The sequence below is a fragment of the Elephantulus edwardii genome, unplaced genomic scaffold, assembly GCF_000299155.1.
Source record: "Elephantulus edwardii isolate Elephantulus edwardi_28Jun2011 unplaced genomic scaffold, EleEdw1.0 scaffold00082, whole genome shotgun sequence".
NCBI classification, from domain to species: Eukaryota; Metazoa; Chordata; class Mammalia; order Macroscelidea; family Macroscelididae; genus Elephantulus; species Elephantulus edwardii.
The window spans coordinates 9386149-9404208 of record NW_006399832.1 but is presented as its reverse complement, the minus strand read 5'-3'; the positions used below and the strand labels follow the sequence as shown (position 1 = coordinate 9404208).

Here is an 18060-nt window from a genome sequence, read left to right as displayed (position 1 = left end):
GTGCATATATCTGCTTGGATGTCAGCCATGGTCTCTTCAGGGTATATTCCCAGTAGTGGAATTGCTGGGTCAAATGGTACCTATTCTTTTAATGTCCTTTCCCATTTTTTATTTTTTATCAGTTTTTTTCTTGTGGAGCCTCTGTAGGATTCTGTAAACTTTTGATATGAGACCTTTGTCTGAAATTGTATTGCCAAATGCCTTTTCCCCAGTCAGATTTTCTTTCCACTCTGTTGGAAAATATTTTGTTGTTGTTGTTGGAAAATATTTTTGATGCACACAAGGATTTAATCTTTAGAAGGTCCCATTCTTCAATATTATCCTTTCCAGATTGTGCATTATTTGCTATATTTGACAGTATCTATATACCATAGACTAGGATGTATAAGTTTGCTCCTAGTTTGTCTCTGGTGACTTTACCGCTTTGGGCTTTACTTCCAAGTCTCTGATCCACCTTGAGTTGATTTTTTTGTAGGGTGTGAGATCCTGTTTCAGCAAGTTTTGCCAGCACCATTTGTTGAAGAAGCTGTCATTTCCCCATTTGATAGATTTTATTTCCTTGTCGAATATCAGGTGACCATAGATAGCTGGGTCTATTTCTGGATTCTAAATTTTGTTTGATTGGTATAGGTGCCTGCCATTGTAGCAGTACCAAGCTGTTTTGGTTACTACTGCTCTGTTGTAGGTTTTGAGGTCAGGTAGTACTATGCCTCTCACTTCATTTTTGTTTTTCTTTTTTTTTTTAAAATATATTTTTATTTTATTTTATTATTTTTGTGTGCGTGTACCGTCAAATCAGATCTGACTGGTACAGGAGGAGATTGCCCCTTCTTCCCCGGCAGAGCACCTGGTGGATTCGAACTGTGCGCCTCTGGGATTGTAGTTGCAGCTCCTTGCCATAGGCCACCAGAGCTCCTCCATTTTTGTTTTTCAGAAGTGCTTTGTTTATTCAGGTTCTCTTTCCTCTCCAAATAAACTTGACAATTTCTATTTCAAATTCCTTGAAAAATAAATTTGGTAACTGGATTGACATTGCACTGAACATGTAGATTGCTTTTTGTAGGATTGTAATTTTCACAATATTGAGTTTTCCTATTCATGAACAAGGTACATTTTCCCATTTCTTTAGATCTTTTATTGTATCTTGTAAAAATGTTCTGCAGTTTTCTTTGTACAGGTCTTTTGTGTCTCTAGTTAGGTTTATTCCCAAGTATATCACTTTGTGGTTGGCAACTGTAAATGGTATTGCTTTCTTGGATTCCTTCTTTGAGTTCTATTTGTTACTGTAGAGGTATCCTACTAATTTTTGGACATTGATCTTATAACTTTATAACTTGCTACTCTATTAATTTGGTCTACTAGCTATAACAGGATTTTTGTTGTTGTTGTTATTGTTATTGTTGAGTCCTTGGGGTTTTCTGTGTACAATATCATATCTGTATATAGCAAGAGTTAAACCATATTTTTGCCAATCTGGATTCCTTTTTTTCCGTTCTCTTGTCATATTGCCTTAGAAAACAATTGCAATACAATAATGAATAGAAGGGGTGACAGTGGGCTTCCTTGTCTGGCCCCTGTTCACAGGGAAAATGCTTTCAGTCTTTCTCCATTGAGAACGATACGGGCTCTTGGTTTTGCATATACACTTTCACTATGTTTAGGAAATTTCTTTCTATTCCAATTCTGCTGAGTGTCTTTATCAGGAAGGATGCTGGATTTTGTCAAATACCTTTTCTACATCAATTGCTAAGACAGTATGGTTCTTGTTACTTGCTTTGTTAATATGGTGAATTTTGTTGATTTGTTTTTCTTATGTTGAACCATCCTTGCATACCTATTATGCATCCCACCTGGCCATGATGAATTTTTTTTTTTTTATGTGCTTTTGGATTCTATTCACTAGGATTCCATTAGCTAGGATTTTGTTAAGGATTTTTGCATCTAAATTCAAGAGAGATATTGGTCTGTAGTTTTCTTTTCTGGTAATATCTTTGCCTAGGTTTTGTATTAGTGTTATGCTTGCTTCATTGAATGTCTATGGAAGTGTTCCTTTATTTTTTTCCAAGTTTTTAAAAATAATTTAAGTAGAATTGTTGATAGATCCTGTCTGAATGTTTGGTTGAACTAAGCTATGAAGCCATCTGGTCCAGGATTTTTCTTATGGGGAAGTCTTTTTATGACCTGTTGAATTTCTTCTTTTGTGATTTGTCTGTTCAATGTTCTATATCTGTTCTTGTCAGTTTGAGTAGGCTATAAGTTTCAAGTGATTTGTACATTTCTTCTAGGTTTCCAATTTATCAGAGTATAGTTTTTCCACAGTATTCTGATATTATAGCTTTAATTTCATCTGGTTCTGTGTGATGCCACTTCTATCATTTGTTATTTGAGTTATCTGTGTTTTCTCTCTTTTTTTAAAAAAAAAGTTTCCCAGTGGTTTGTCAATTTTATTGACCCTTTTGAAAACCAGCTCCTGGTCTTACTGATGATTCCAATTGTTTTTCTGGTTTCTATCTCGTTGATTTCAGCTTTGTGCTTATAATCTCTATTCTTCCAGAGGCTGTAGAATTAGATTGTTCTTTTTCTGTGATGAAGGTGTTCAGTTATATCATTGATTTTTCTTCTTTCTTCCTTTTTTATGTGTGTGCTTATTGCTATGATCTGCTCCCAGAGGACTGCCTTAGCTGTAAACCTGAAGTTTTGGTATACTGTATTTTCATTTGTTTCAAAGAACTTCTTTATTCTATTCTTTATTTATTTTATAACCCAGTATAGTTCTAGGAGAGAGTTACTCAGTTTCCACATGGGTGGTTTTGTAAGCTTCACCCTCCTGTGGCTAATTTCTAGTTTTACAGCATTTTGGTCTGAGAAGATATTTTGTATTATTTCAATGTTTTTCAATTTGTTGAAGCTTGTTTTGTGTCCTAATATGTGATTGTTTCTGGAGAATGTACCATGTGCACTTGAGAAGAAATTTAATTGAGTTTTAGTTGGCTGCAGTACCCTGAATGCATCCACAAGATCGAGTTGGCTGATTGTACAATTTAGTTTTTTTGCATTTTATTAAGTTTCTTTTTGGTTAATCTATCATTTTGTCATAGTGGTGTGTTGAAATCTCCTACCACTATAGTGGTGCTGTTTATCTCTTTCCTCAATTATGTTAACTATTGGTTTATGTGTTTTAGAGTCTATCAACAATCTGTGTTGTGCAGATGACACAACCCTGCTTGCTGAAATTGAGGAGGACCTGAAGCACTTGCTGCAGAGGGTCAAGGACTGCAGCCTCCAATATGGATTGAGGCTCAATATCAAGAAGACAAAGATTCTCACCACTGGACCAATTGGCAGCATCAGGATGGATGGTGAAGAGATTGAGAGTGTTCACAGCTTTAGTTTGCTTGGCTCCACAGTCAACACTCTTGGCACCAGAAGCCAGGAAATTAAAAGAAGTATTGCCATGGGAAAGTCTGCTGTTAGGGACCTCTCCAAAGTACTGAAGAACAATGGTGTCTCTCTGGAGACTAAGGTGCGTTTGTTACAGGCCATGGTCTTTGCAATCATGTGTTATGCATCAGAGAGTTGGACAATGACTAGGGAGGACAGGAGGAGAATTGATGCCTTTGAGCTGTGTTGCTGGAGAAGAATATTGGACTGCTAAGAAAACAAACAGAGTCATCCTGGAGAGGGTTAAACTGGACTGCTCATTCGAGGTGAGGATTCTGAGGCTTCGTCTGACATACTTTGTACATGTTTTAAGGAGGGACCAGTCCTTGGAGAGGGACATCATGCTTGAGAGGGTGGAGGGATGGCGCAGGAAGGGAATGCCCTCTATGAGGTGAACTCATTCAGTGACTGGGGTAATCGGGATGGGTGTATCAGAGACAGCGCAACTGGCACAGGACAGAGCAGAGTTTAGGGCTGTTGTGCAGAGTCGCAAGTGAGTTGATGGAACATAACAACATCAACAACAACATCCTTTGGTGCATATATGTCAACCAAGGTTATGTTTTCTTGATCTATTGTGTCTTTAATCAGTATGTAATGCTCTTCCTCATCTTTTATGGTGGTTTTCATTATGAAGTTTATTTTATCAGAAATTAGTATTGCCACTCCTACTTTTTTGAGATTGCCATTTGCTTGGCCTATCTTTTTCCAGCCTTTGATTTTGAGTCTGTATTTCTCTTCTATTTTTAGATGTGTTTCTTGTAAGCAAAATATGGATAAGCATTTTTTTAAAAATCAATTTTGCTACTCTTTTTAATTGGTGTCTTTAGTCCATTCACATCAAATGTGATTATTGTCCAGTCAGGTTGTACTGTTGCCATTTTGTTGTGCTTATTTTTCCGTTTTTGGCTACTATGGTCTATCACTTTCCTTTGGTATCTCCATGTGAAGGACTTTACTTAAATTTCTTGTAGTTTTGTTCTTGTTTTCACAAATTCCTTAAGTTCCTTCTTTTCTGCAACAGATCTAATTTCTCTTTCCTATTTGATGGAAAGCTTTAATGGGTCTAGGATCCTTGACTGGCCATTGTTTTCTTTCAAATTTCTATATATGCCATTCCATTTCTGATGAGAAATCAGAACTTAATATTTTTTTTTCTCCTTTGTAGGCAACTCTTTGTTTTTCTCATGCTGCTTTTAGGATTCTATCCCTGTTTTTTAATTTGGAGAATGTGACCATGATATGTCTTGATGTCTTTCTTTTGGGTTTATTCTGTTTGGTGTTCATTGTGCTTCTTTAATGTAGATTTCCCCATTCTTCAAAATACTTGGGAAGGTTTCTTCTAGTACTTCTTCAGTAATTTTCCTAGTGATTTCCTTGTTCCTATTCTGGAATTCCAGTCATAAGTATGTTGTTCCTTTTGATGTCATCCCACAAGATTCTAATGTTTTCTTCATTTCCTTTACATCTCACCTCTGATTTTTCTTCTTGTATGTTTCCAGAGAGGTTCCTGTCTTCTAGCTCACTACTCTCTGCTCCATCTCTTCAGTTCTTTTTTTTTTTTTCACTCCAGTGTGTTGGACACTTCTGCCATTATGGTCTTAATATTCTGAATGCATTTTCATTCCTTTCTGTCATTTCCAGTACTGGTTGGCTGTACCCTTTCTGTCTTATGATGATTTTTAAAGTTCTTGTACCTATTTATCTTGGAAGCAGGAGTGGTGTCCACTTCCTAAACAACATGTCTCTGGAATCTCTATGAATTTTGATAAATGTTCACATTTGTAGTAGGGCTTCAGGCCTTTTGTTCATAAAGTCGCTATGACTCATGCTCTACTAGAAGGCAATCAAAAACAACAACCTCTTTAACTATACTATCAATTCTTTTTTAAGTTTTCTGTGTTATCATTTCTTTCTTCTATCTTTTGTATTTTCTTCCATAGCTGTTCAAGTTGCTCCTCATCAATATATTTCTTCTGGACTGTTGTCTCTTGAATATTTGCTCTCTTACTTGGTTCTTCCATCATTTGCATCTTCTTCTGTTCAAACAACTCCATACCAACATATTTCTTCTGGTTCTCTCTATCTGGGTATTCATTGGGTCTGCCTTTTTAGACAAAAAAGGTCTTTTTAATGACCTTTTGCTTTGCTCATGGATGATATCCTTGATATCATACCACAACAAATCCAGTCTTCAATCATTCGTATTCAATGTATTTGCAAGTTATCCCATAAATTCAATTGATAGTTGATTCAAGGCCAATGTATTTGTTTAGGCAAAGAAAACCAAAAGGTTAAAATATTAGATTGAACTCCTCCAGAAGCAGCTCAAAAAAAGTCTGGTCCTTTACTGCCAAAAAATTAGATTGAGTTGTGTTTCTCAAAGTATATGTAGATGTGGCTAGGTCACAACTCTATATTATATATTTATCTTGTTGTTGTTGATTGCCTTTGAATAGAGCATGACTCATAGCAACCCTATGAACAAAAGGCCTGAAGACCCTATACAACTGTGGACATTTATATTATGTGCTATAAATCCTAATCTCTATGATGTTAGTGAGACATGACTAGAGGCTGTTATGTAAAGATGTAATCATTCTCTCAAGAGGAGATGAGATAAAGGCTATAAGATGGTATGCAATATCCTTAATTAGGTCATAGCCATATAGTCATAGAAGGAGAACTGATGCCTTTGAGCTGTGGTGCCGGAGAGGAGTACTGAGGGTACTACAGACTGCTAGGAAAACAGATTCATCCTGGAAAAAGTCAAAGTGGGCTGCTCCTTGGAGGCAAGGATTCTGAGGCTCCATCTAACATACTTTGCACATGTTGTGAGGAGAGACAGGTCCTTGGAGAGGGACATCATGCTTGGTAGGGTGGAGGGACAGCGCAGAAGGGAAAGCCCCCTATGAGGTGGATTGATTCAGTGGTTGGGGTAATTGGATGGGTTTGTTGGAGACAGTGCGATTGGCACAGGGCAGAGCAGAGTTTAGGGCTGTTGTACATAGGGTCACTATGAGTCGCGACTTGACGGCACATAGTAACAGCAACAACAAGTGTCACTAAGAAAGAAGAGCTAGGAGTGGAGCTTTTCCTTTGCACACAGGTTCCTGGGATGGGTAATTCCCAGAAAGAGAAGACACAGAGAGAAAGCCTGTTCCTGAAGCTGGAAACTTGAATTTAGACTTCCATCCTCCTACATGGTGAGAAAATAAATGTCCTTTTGTTAAATCCATCTATTTTTCTCTGTTACTGTAACATTAGATAACTATGGCACATTAAAAACATACACACAATTCTGCAAAGATTATAAAAGGGGTCACCATGAGTCAGAGTTGATTTGACAGCAAGTGTTTGCTTTTGTAAGCGTGGATGTAGTGTGAGTTTTTTTGTTTGTTTAGAAAGAGTTTTTATCTTTTTTTAAAATTCAATTTTTGTTTTTAGATAATTGTAGATTCACATTCAGTTATAAGAAACAACACAAAAGGACCCCTAGTGCCCTTTATCCAATTTTTCTCTGTGATAATATCTTCCAAAACCAAAGTACAATACCACACATTGACAATGATTCAGGGCAATACAGTGCACTTTTTTCACCACACTGATTCCTCATATTACCTTTCACAGCCTCACTCACTGCCTTGTCTTGTCATTCCTATAATCTATTTCTTGAACATTTTATAAATAGGATCATACACTATGTAACCTCTTGTGATCTGCTTTCTGTACTCCGTATAATTCTCTGGAGATTTATACAGATCACTGTGTGTAATGATGGTTGATACCACTTAATTACTAAGTAGTATTCCATAGTGTCCACAGTCTATTCAACCATTCTTCCATTAGAAAACATGCAATTTATTTCCACTCTTGGATATTACAAATGAAGATGTTATAAACATTTATTAGAGCCATTAACTTTTTCTCTTTATTGTTATTTGAGTGAATGTTTACAAAGCTAAATGATTTAACCTATAACATGTAACATTTAATGTTACTGAAATTAGCTTAACTACTATAAGATGAAAAGATACAAAATATGGAATATCTTCAAAATTCCCAGAATGGGTAAGATATAGAAAAAATAAGATTTTCCCTAAGTTGGTAAGTGCATTATTATTGTCTTTACTTTCAGGTGTTTAAGATAAAATAAACCTTAGGAAAGGAAGATAATAAGAAAATGTACTTTTTTTGGTTGTCTACAGCTATAGCTTTGATGGCCTAGTGGTAGGAAGTCATGCTGCCAACTGAGATGTATACGGTTCATATCTTCTAGCTGCTCCACAGAGGAATGATAAGCAGTGTCCTCCTATGTCATTTACAACCTTTGAAAATTCTCTGGAGGCTCAGCTATGGGTGGATTCTGACTCAACAAAACATAACAACAATACACACACATAACCTCAATCCACACATACCGTTCACCCTCCAAACACACATAAATCTTCATGGAAAAATGAAAGTATGCATTTATTTTGTTTCTTTAGCGCAAGACCTCAGAGTTCTTTGTCTGAAACACAGAGACCACACTTTCTGGTTATCATAAGTAACCCCAAAGACACATAGTTCAAATCCATTAGCTAGCTGCTCTGCAGAAGGCTGGGAAATTTCTTGCTGTGCCTTTTACTGCCTCTGAAAACCAGCTAGAGGGTCATGAGTTGGTTCTGATTTGATGACACACAGTTACAACAACAACAACAACATCATGGCAACTTAAGCAGATTCAACCTGAGCATCTGTTAATTTTCTTCAGAAAGTTCTTTTATTAGGTTGTAGACTGCAATAATAGGTAGTGTGTTACGCTGTTCAAAGGCAAGTAAGTAATTGCCATAATCAAATGCATGAGATTCATGGCTGGATTGTCTTCACAGGAGATGGTTCGTGTTTGACATGAACAGGTCTTTATCATCAAGACAAATTCTGATGGAACAAAAGTATGATTACTAAATGAAGAGCAATACACTATATAAGCATAATCAGGAATGAAAATGAAGTGAAATGTATTTTATATTATACAAAGGTTGCTTTTATTTTTAAGGTACTTGGAGGACAGGATCTTATTATCATATTCTGTCTGAAAGCTAATAGTTCTTTAACATAATTCTGTAAAACAGTGTCTACTGTACCACCACCAGCCTAACAGCTTATCTTCGCCTGGTGCTGCATCATCCTGAAAAGCCATACCCCCTCTTCTGCCCCACTGCGGACCCGTTGGTTTTCTCCAATGAAACTTAAAAAAATGAAGACTTATTTCTTCAAGATTCCAAACAAGAAAAAAGCATATAAATATCAGGCTATTATCCTACTCCGGGATTAAAAACCATGACCTCCAGAATAAATATTCATGATGGCTTAAAATGCTAAGTATTGCAGTGACTACAAATGAGTTTTACTGTTAGTTCTTTGGTGCCTAGGCATGCACTGTGGTGAGACATTAAATGAAACTTACGATAAAATGTGGAACACCTGCACATAGATCAGACTTCAATAAGGCACATTCTAAAGGCCCATCCAGACGCTAGAGTTGTGCCGTAGTTTAGCAGTATAAAAAATCGCTCCTATTAAGTGGGTCTCAGCCTTGATGCTAGAAATTGCAAGATATACTGTATAGAATTTGATCTGCCTAACACTTAAAAGCCTGTAAATTGAAGTTATTGGTCAATTCCATTAGAAAAACAATCAAAGTACAGATTAGTTTATCTGATTGGCTTAGCAACTTTAGGGTTTCTACCACTGGAGATTAGACTACTGGTATCTGTTAGGAAATGGGAAACCATATTAGGAAATAAAGAAAATAAATAAATTTCAATAGTCAGAACAGAGATATGTGGATTTAAAATGTAAAATGACACAGAGCACCAGGAGTGGGGCTACAGGTTTGCAGTGAGGGGATTAATAATTAGGATGCTAGTGACAGAAAAAGCAATAGGATAAGAATTGGGCTCAGGAACATACTGAAAAGGAGCTAAAGTTAAATGTGTGTATATGTATATATATAAATATATGTGTGTGTCTATAGATATAATTTATATATATGTTTGTATATATATACACATGCATACACATATACACATATATACATATATACATACATGGATACACACACACACACACACACACACACACACATATAGAGAGAGAGAATGAGTGAGAGAGAGAGCGCGCACGCATTAAAATGGGAATCATTCTAAGATCAAACCGCATAAAACAGATTCAGGGAAATGAGTAGTTTGTTTTGTCTGAGCCTGAGACTATGTGGAACTGAGCAGTAGGAGATAAGTTTAAATGGGTAGGTTAAGGTCTGCCATATGCAGCCACTGAGATCCAGGGAAGGTATGTAGGTAACATTTCACAGTCCTTTGAAAAATAATTGCATATTAGAGTCCGGGTAATATACGTTAAGAAGCTATGACCAGTGGTAAAAGTTAGGGAAAGAAGGAACTGAAGAACAGACAAAGTTTTACTCTGTTCAGGTAAAGTCAGAAGGGCTGTATTTAGAAGGTAATCAAGAAAAGGGAAAGGATTGATTTGAAAATTGGTGTGCAAGTTATAGGGAATCCTAGGTAGTATAAGTGGCTGATGTCCCTGACTGCTAATGGAAAGGTTGGAGGTTCAAATTCACCAAGAGATGCCTTGGTAGATAGTCCTGCCAATCTACTTCTAAAAATTCAGCCATTGTAAACCTTATGAAGCACAGTTATACTCTGACGAATAAGAGGCTAGCATGATTTGGAGTCAATTTAGCAGCAACTAAAGAGAATTGAAGTCTTTGAGCTGTGGTGATGGAGAAGAGCACTGAACATTTCATGAATGACCAAGAAAATGAACAGATGGATTTTGGAGAGGGTGCAGCCAGAGTGCTCTTTGGAGGAAAGAATGATGAGGCTTCACCTCACATACTTTGGACATATTGTTAGGAGGTGCTATTCCTTGGAGAAGGACATGATGTTGGGAAGGTGGCGAGTCGGTGAAGGAGAGGAAGACCCTCAACCAGGTGGTCTGACAAGGTGACTGCAGCAATGGGCTCTTGTGTATTAACAAGTGTGAGGATGGCGCAGGACAGGACTGGTTTCAGATCCTTTGTTCATAGAGTCGCTATGAGTCGTACTCGACTTGATGACACCTAACAACAACAATAACAATGAAATATTCATACATTTAGATGTTGTTTTCCCTTCAGCTTAAATGTAGAAACGGTCACTCACTGTCACTGCCAAACCAGTCCTTATAAGAAAGTAAGCATTTTTGTGTTGATCGGGAGATTTAAAAAAAAATCTTCTCATTATTGTGATCAAGCACATAAGCTAGCATAAAATCTCTAATGGCTGATAAAGTCATTTTAAAAGGAACCTTGATTAAGCTCATCTGAAGCTAGGGGGGAAAATAAGATTTTTTAATATAAGTTAAAATTATTTTTAAACAGACCATGATTGGTTCCAAGGTGATGAGTATTTTTAAATTTCTAAAATAATTAACTGCTGAATTTAGCAAAGCACTAATAATGACTTATATGATTGACAGATTTATTTTTTCCACTTTTGCAAATCACTATAGCAAATCTATTACTAATCAAAAGTTAATTTTTTTGCAAATGCACCTACTAGTTAAACTAGGAAGTATGACAGCTGACACAGTGAAAGAATCTATTTCTTAGAAGATACGCCAACTTAGTTTCTATTTCTCTTTCCTTAATGGAATTTTCTTGAGCACCTAGTATATATGCTCAGCACTATGCTGATGAAGAGTATTTAATAAAGAATAAAACAGATGTGGTATGCCTTTATGAGCTCTCATGATCTACTAGAAAAGACAGGCATTTATTTAACACAAACACACAAATATATATAATTTAAAACCATAAGTGCTATGAAGGAAAATTCTGTCTATATGCCACGAAAATAATCTGAGAAGGTGTGCACTATATAAAGAGTGTGACATCAGAATTGAGGAAAACTCATCAACCAATAAGATATACAGACAAAATAATCTAGCCTGCTAAACATGAAAATGACTTAATATACTTAGCAATGAAGACAAGAGGCTTCAGAATGGATTATCCTTCATCAGAAAGAAAAAAAAAGCATCTCCACAACTGGACAAGTAAGCTATATAAATGGGGAAAAGATTGACACTGTCAAGGATTTCATTTCTTGGATTCACAACCAATATCTACAGAAGAAGCAGCCAAGAAATAAAATCACATATTGTATTGTGCAAACTTGCTGAAAAGGATCACTTTAAAGTGATTCTAAAAAGTAAGAATGTCAGTTCTTGACTCAAGCCTTGGCATTTTCAATTGCCTCACCCTCATGGAAAACTAAGGAACTGGTAGTATCTTCGATTTGTGGTATTGCCAAAGAATACTGAATACACCATGAACAAACAAATCTGCCTCAAAATTATAGCCAGAATGTTCCTTGGAAGCAAGGATGGTCAAACTTCAGCTCACATTCTTTGAGTATATTATCAGGAGGGGCCCACTTCTTAAAAAGGATACCATGCTAAGTAAAGTAGAAGGGTCAGTGCAAAAGAAGACCCTCAAAAAATGGATTTATAAGTGGCTGCAAGAATGTGCTCAAGTACAACACAGTTGTGAGGACTGCACAGGGCCAGGCAGTTTTTCATTCTGTTATGCTATGGTAGCTATGAGTCAGAATATACTCAACTGCACCTACCAACATGGGATCTTTGGTGATCATTTCTATTAAGATTATGGCCAAGAAAATTCTATTAAAAATTCTATTAAAAAGTCCTACTCTGTGACACATGGCGTCACCAACAGCCAGTTTCAGTTTTGAGACCTTATAACAAGGAGGCTAAATACTGCTTAAGAAGCCTAGTGGTGGTGTAGGTTATGTCCTGGCCTGCTAACTGAATTGCTGGTAGGTGAAATACACCAGCCAGTCAGTCTACAGAAGAAAGACGAGGCAGTTTGCTCCCCATTAGGATTTATAGCCTCAGAAACTCAGTAGAGAATTGCCATGAGCTAGAATCAGCTCAATGGCAATGACTGACATTTGGCTTTGTTAACACCCCTGAGAAGGTGCTCTTGAAAAAATTATCATTTCACCGAGACCTGTATAATGTGGAGGAGTGAAGCAGGGAAAATATGGAGGAGAAACCAGATGACAAGATAACCAGAGGGAAACAACTGAATACAGTAAAATGAAAAACATCTCCAACCTGCTGAGTAATAGTGTCCCATGGTCCCTGCAAAAGTCGTGTCTTGTAGCATTCGTGGACTCTTTCCCATATGTCCTTCACCGTTAAAGGTCTTCCATCTGTGAAAGTGTATGTTAAATATTTCTGGTTAGTAATCTCACTGACACAGTGGTACCTAACTGGAAATACTGGAAGAATATTATGGAAAAAAAAATCATTATTGGTATATATAGTAAGAGTGCTAGATGAATGACTATGTTCTTTCTAGGATATATCTAAACATTCAAGCTTCTTTTTTATTTCTATTTACATGTTATATTATCTGCTCATTCATTGTCTCTAGGAATTTTACAAAATCAATAAAACCCAAATATATCTTAGAGAAAATCAAGTGACACAAACATAGGCAAAGGACTAGGTACAGGCTCCCATATTTCACAGCGGTGCAATATGGATAACCCTGGATTATCTCAATACATTCTCTTGTACTTCAAATAGAAGAGACTGCATTCATGTTTCTTCTGTTTTATCTTTTATTGAGTATCTGCAATGTTCAAATCATCAAAGGGAGTACAAAGAAAAAAAACTCCTCAAATTATTTCTCATAATAAATAGCTTGTTGTTGTTAAGTGCCACTGACTCAAGTGGGACTCAAAGGCCCTATGCTACAGAGCTCTGTGACAGATAGATGAAGGCCAAAACACATGGATATCTCCGATATCTCAGGGCCTGCAGATATTTAAAAAAGGATTTTCCTCTAGACTGACACAGGGAATGCATCTTCCATCTAGATTTGAGACTTTCAGCCTCTTAAACTTTGTTGTCATTGACAACAAAGTGTCACTGAGTTGACTATGACTCATATTGCTGTTGTTATGTTCTGTTTAGTTGCTCGAGACAAATAGCGACCCTGTGTACAACAGCCTTGAACTCTGCTCTATACTGTGCCAACCTTTTTGTCTCTGACACACCTACCTTTATTACCACAGTCACTGAATCAATCTATCTCATTGAGGGTCTTCGCCTTCCTCTCTCGCACGGTCCCTACTCCTTTCCAAGCATGTCTCTCTCTCCAAGGACAGGCCCAGAGTATGTTAGATGAAGCCTCAGAATCCTTACCTCCAAGGAGCAGCCTGGTTTCACCCTCTGTAGAACAAACCTGTTTGTTCTCCTGGCAATACATGGTATATTCAATACTCTTCTCCAGTAACACAGCTCAAAGGCATCAATTATCTTTCTATCATTCCTAGTCATTGCCCAACTTTCTGATGCATAGCAAGTAATTGTGAAGACTATGTCCTGGATCAGGTGCATCTTAATCTCCAGACTGACACTGCTGCCCTTCAGTACTCTGGAGATGTCCCTGACTGCAGACTTTCCCAATTAAATTTGTCTTTTGAATTCCTGGCTGCTGGTACCAAGAGTATGATTGTGGACCCAAACAAACTAATGCTGTTAACAATTTCAGTCTCTTCACTATATATCATGATGCTGCTAATTGGACCAGTGGTGAGAATCTTTTTTTTTCTTGATGTTGAGTTTCTGTCTATACTGAAGGCTGCAGTCCTTGACCCCCTGCAGCAAGTGCTTCAGGTCCTCCTCAGTTTTAGCAAGCAACGGTTGTGTCATATGCCTAATGTAAGTAGTTGATAAGTCTTTTGCAATTCTGACACTACACTCTTCCATAGAGCCCAGCCTCCCAGATGATCTATTCTGCATATAGATTGAAAAGGTATTTAGATAGGACACATCCCTGGCGTGCATCCTTCTCGATTTTGAACCTTGAAGTGTTTCCGTGCTCTGTCCTGATGACTTCTTCCTGGTCTGAGTACAGGTTTTGCATAAGCACAATCAAGTACTTTGGGATTCTCATTCTCAGAGTCAGCCACAGTTTTTTGACTCATGGCAACCCTATGAACAACAGATCTGATCCTTGTCAACATATCTGAACCTTGTCCTATCCTGAGCCATCCTCATAATCTCTGACATGCTCAAACTCATTTCTCTGAGCCTCTACCTTTTTTCAGCATGATTTATTTTTTCTCAAAGATTCACCCCTCCTAACAATATGCCAAATGCATGAGATTAAGTTTCTCCGTCGTTGCCTCTAAGGAGGACCTGAATACATTTCCTTCAAGACAGGCTTGTTTGTTCTTTTGGCAGCCCATGGTGTAGTCAGCCTATTTTTCCAATACCACAATTCAAAGACATTAATCCTTCTCTGTCATCCTTATTCACTGTCCAACTATCAGACTCATATGAAGCAACTGACTTAGAACAGGCAGATTTTAGTCTTTTAACGAATTAAGTTTCTCTTTAGCATTTTGAAGAGGTCTATGAAAGTAGTTTTCCCCAATATAATATTTGATTTCTTGACTACTACCATGAGCATAGATTATGGATCCAAAGAAAATGAAATTGTTGACAACTTCAGATTTCAAAGATAGATATAAAGAGCTTTCTATTAGGTGAACTATGGCGAGGCTTTTTCTTGGTAGTTTTTAATTGTTGTCAAGTTGCACTTGACTCACCATAACCTCCAGAAACTACAAAATGAGACCATTGTGATGCTTATGATTTTCCATAGCTGATTCTCAAATTTCAAACACCAGAACTTTCTTTTTCATTTATCTCCGCATGGAGGCTCCACCAAAGTCTTTAGAGAATCATAGCAACACAAAAACATTCCAGTGACGCATTAGCCGTGGTTGTGCTTGAGGTGCATTGGTCAGGAATTGAAGCTACGCCTACTATAGGAAACGGAGGGATTGTTAAATGCCAAAGGAAAATCATACTTCTATGGATTTCACTATGGAGTTCTGGCAGGTGAAAATCAAAGGCATGTGGTATGAATCCACCAGCGGTTCTGCAGGAGAAGGACATAAAATTTCCTCCCATGTGATTTACTGCCTCTGAAAACCCACTTGAGAGTCTGCTATGGGTCGATTCAATCTCGACAGCAAAGAACAACAACATGAGTTGCACTGCCAACCCAAAGGAACAGGGTTTGAATTCACCAGCTGCTTTGTGGGATAAAAATGAGTAACCTCCTCCTGTGACATTTCCTGCCTCTGAAAATGTACTGAAGAATCAGATATGAGTTGATTCTTACTCGATGTTACATAACAACCTGACTGTCCAGATGAGGGAGAGCACGGCGCTCAGTCTCATTGTCTGTAGTAGGTAGGGAAAGAGGATAGCTTTGTGCAGAAGAGAATGGGAGAGGCTGGTGTAATGAGATTATTAAAGCTTAAAACAAACAAAAAGAAAACAATCCAAGAAGGACAAACATACACAAAAATTAATACAGCCTTTGAGTCAATTAAAACTCATGGTGACTCTCCATCAGTTTCTAAAGCCATCTTAACAGAAATAGACTAACCATTCTCACAAACTGCAGACCTTTTGGTTAGCACCTCAACATATAACACACGACATTATGTTGTTATTGTTGTTATATGTCATCAAGTTGCGTGAGACTCAGAAAACCCATTGAACATTAGATCTGAAGGCTGTCCTGTCCTGAGCCAATCTCGCTGACTCTGACACTCCTATACCCAATGTCCTAATTATTGTATCAATCCATCTCATCTGAGGTCTTCCTCTCCTGTACTGTCCTCACTCCACCCTTCCAAGAATGATAGCCACATGTCCAAAGTGTGTGAGATGGAGCTTCACAGTCCTAGCCTCTAAGGAGAAACTTAGTTTAAACCTCTCCAAGACAGACCTATTTATTTTCTTGCTGATTTATGGTATGTTCAAGACTCTTCTCCAGCACCACAACTCAAAGGCATCAATTCTTCTTCTATCCTCCTTAGCCATCATCCAGATCTCTGATGCATAGCTAGTAATTGCAAAGCCTTGTACTGGATCAGGTGCACTTCAGTCACTAGAATGACATCATTGCTTCTCAGTACTCTGGAAAGTTCCCTGGCAGCAGATTTACCTAATGCAACTTGTCTTTTGATTTCCTGACTGCTAGTGCCAAGAGTTTTGATTGTGGAGTTGACCAAGCTGTAACTTTTAAAAACCTCAATTGGCCTTTGGGCCAAGAAAACTACACTCTATACCAGATCTGCAGGAGACATCACCCTCCCTTGAGAAACTATTTCATTGTGACTACAGTGTGCTACAAATGGAAGAGAAGAGGCCCTAAGCCATAAGAAGTCAAACCTGGAGCAGAAATTCAAGGGAAAGGACGTTTCCTCAGAACCGTCTGAGATAGGAAGACTTGCCTAACATTAGTACCTTGTATTTGGACTTACAGACTCCTAAACTCAAGAGACATATGCCACAGCATAAGAAACTGGCAGCAGCTTGAAGCGTTTGGAATCACAGAAGCCCAGAAAGCTTGAGATATGAGCTATCATATCAAGGGCAGCAGTTTGAAGCTTTGGAATCACAGAAGCCCAGAAAGCTTGAGATATGAGCTATCATATCAAGGGCTGGATAGCGGGAGATAGGTGTTGAAGGGAGTAGGTGGGAGTAGAAGGGAATGCTGCTGGAGCAGGGAAATGGGTGGGTCAAGACACAGTGTTAAGGGTGGGGACAACACTGAAACTATTAGTTATTTCTACAATTGGGGAAATATTTTTCATATGCTCTTTTCCATAAAATGCTTGTCTATCAGATACTGTTCTAAATCTGAGCATTCAGATTAAGACAGAGTAGGAAGAAGGAATGGCCATCTACTTCCAAAATAACAGGCCTTTGAAAACTCTGTGTACAATAGAACACACTTAGAATAGCAGATAGGGCAACTGAGGTGGAACCCTCAAGTATGAAAGCACACTACATTACTTTACAAAAACTTCCTTCTTGCTGTTGTTAGGTGTTATCTAGTTAACTGGAACTCATGGTGACCTTGTGAACAACAGGTCCAAACCTTCACTGATCCTGCACCATCCTCATCCAACAATCTCATTGTTGCCATCACTTTATCTGTCCATCACTTTGAGAGTCTTCCTCTCCTTCTCTGATCCTCAAGTTTCAAGCATGAGATCTCATTGCAAAGGCAGGTTCCTCCTGACAACACACCTGAAGTATAGTGACGAAGCTCCACTATGATGAAGCTTCATCTCACATACTTTGCATACATTTTTAGGAGGAGTTATTCTTTAGATGGATCTTTGCTGAAAGTAGAGAGTACCAGAGGAATGTCTATCTGTGTTTTCATTGACTATGCAAAGGCATTTGCCTGTGTGGAACACAACAAACTGTGGCATCTGAAACGAATGGGAATCCCAGAACACTTGATTGTGCTTATGCAAAACTTAAACTTGGACCAGGAGGCAGTCATCAGAACAGAGCAAGGAAACACAACATAGTTACAATTGGGAAGGGTGTAAGTCAGGGATGTGTCCAATCTCTATACTTTTTCAATCTGCATGCAGAATAGATCATCCAGGAGGGTGGGCAATATGAGGAGGAATGTAACATCAGGACTGGAGGAAG

At 37.9% G+C, this 18060-nt stretch overlaps 1 protein-coding gene across 1 annotated transcript in view; it reads right to left on the bottom strand.

The window, feature by feature from the left end:
• Positions 1-18060, bottom strand: part of ATG10 (autophagy related 10) — a 524157-nt gene that overhangs the window by 116653 nt on the left and 389444 nt on the right. The window contains exon 4 of the mRNA XM_006889865.1: positions 12628-12725. Within this exon, the coding sequence (XP_006889927.1) occupies positions 12628-12725 (98 nt within the window). The remainder of the gene's footprint in view (positions 1-12627; positions 12726-18060) is intronic.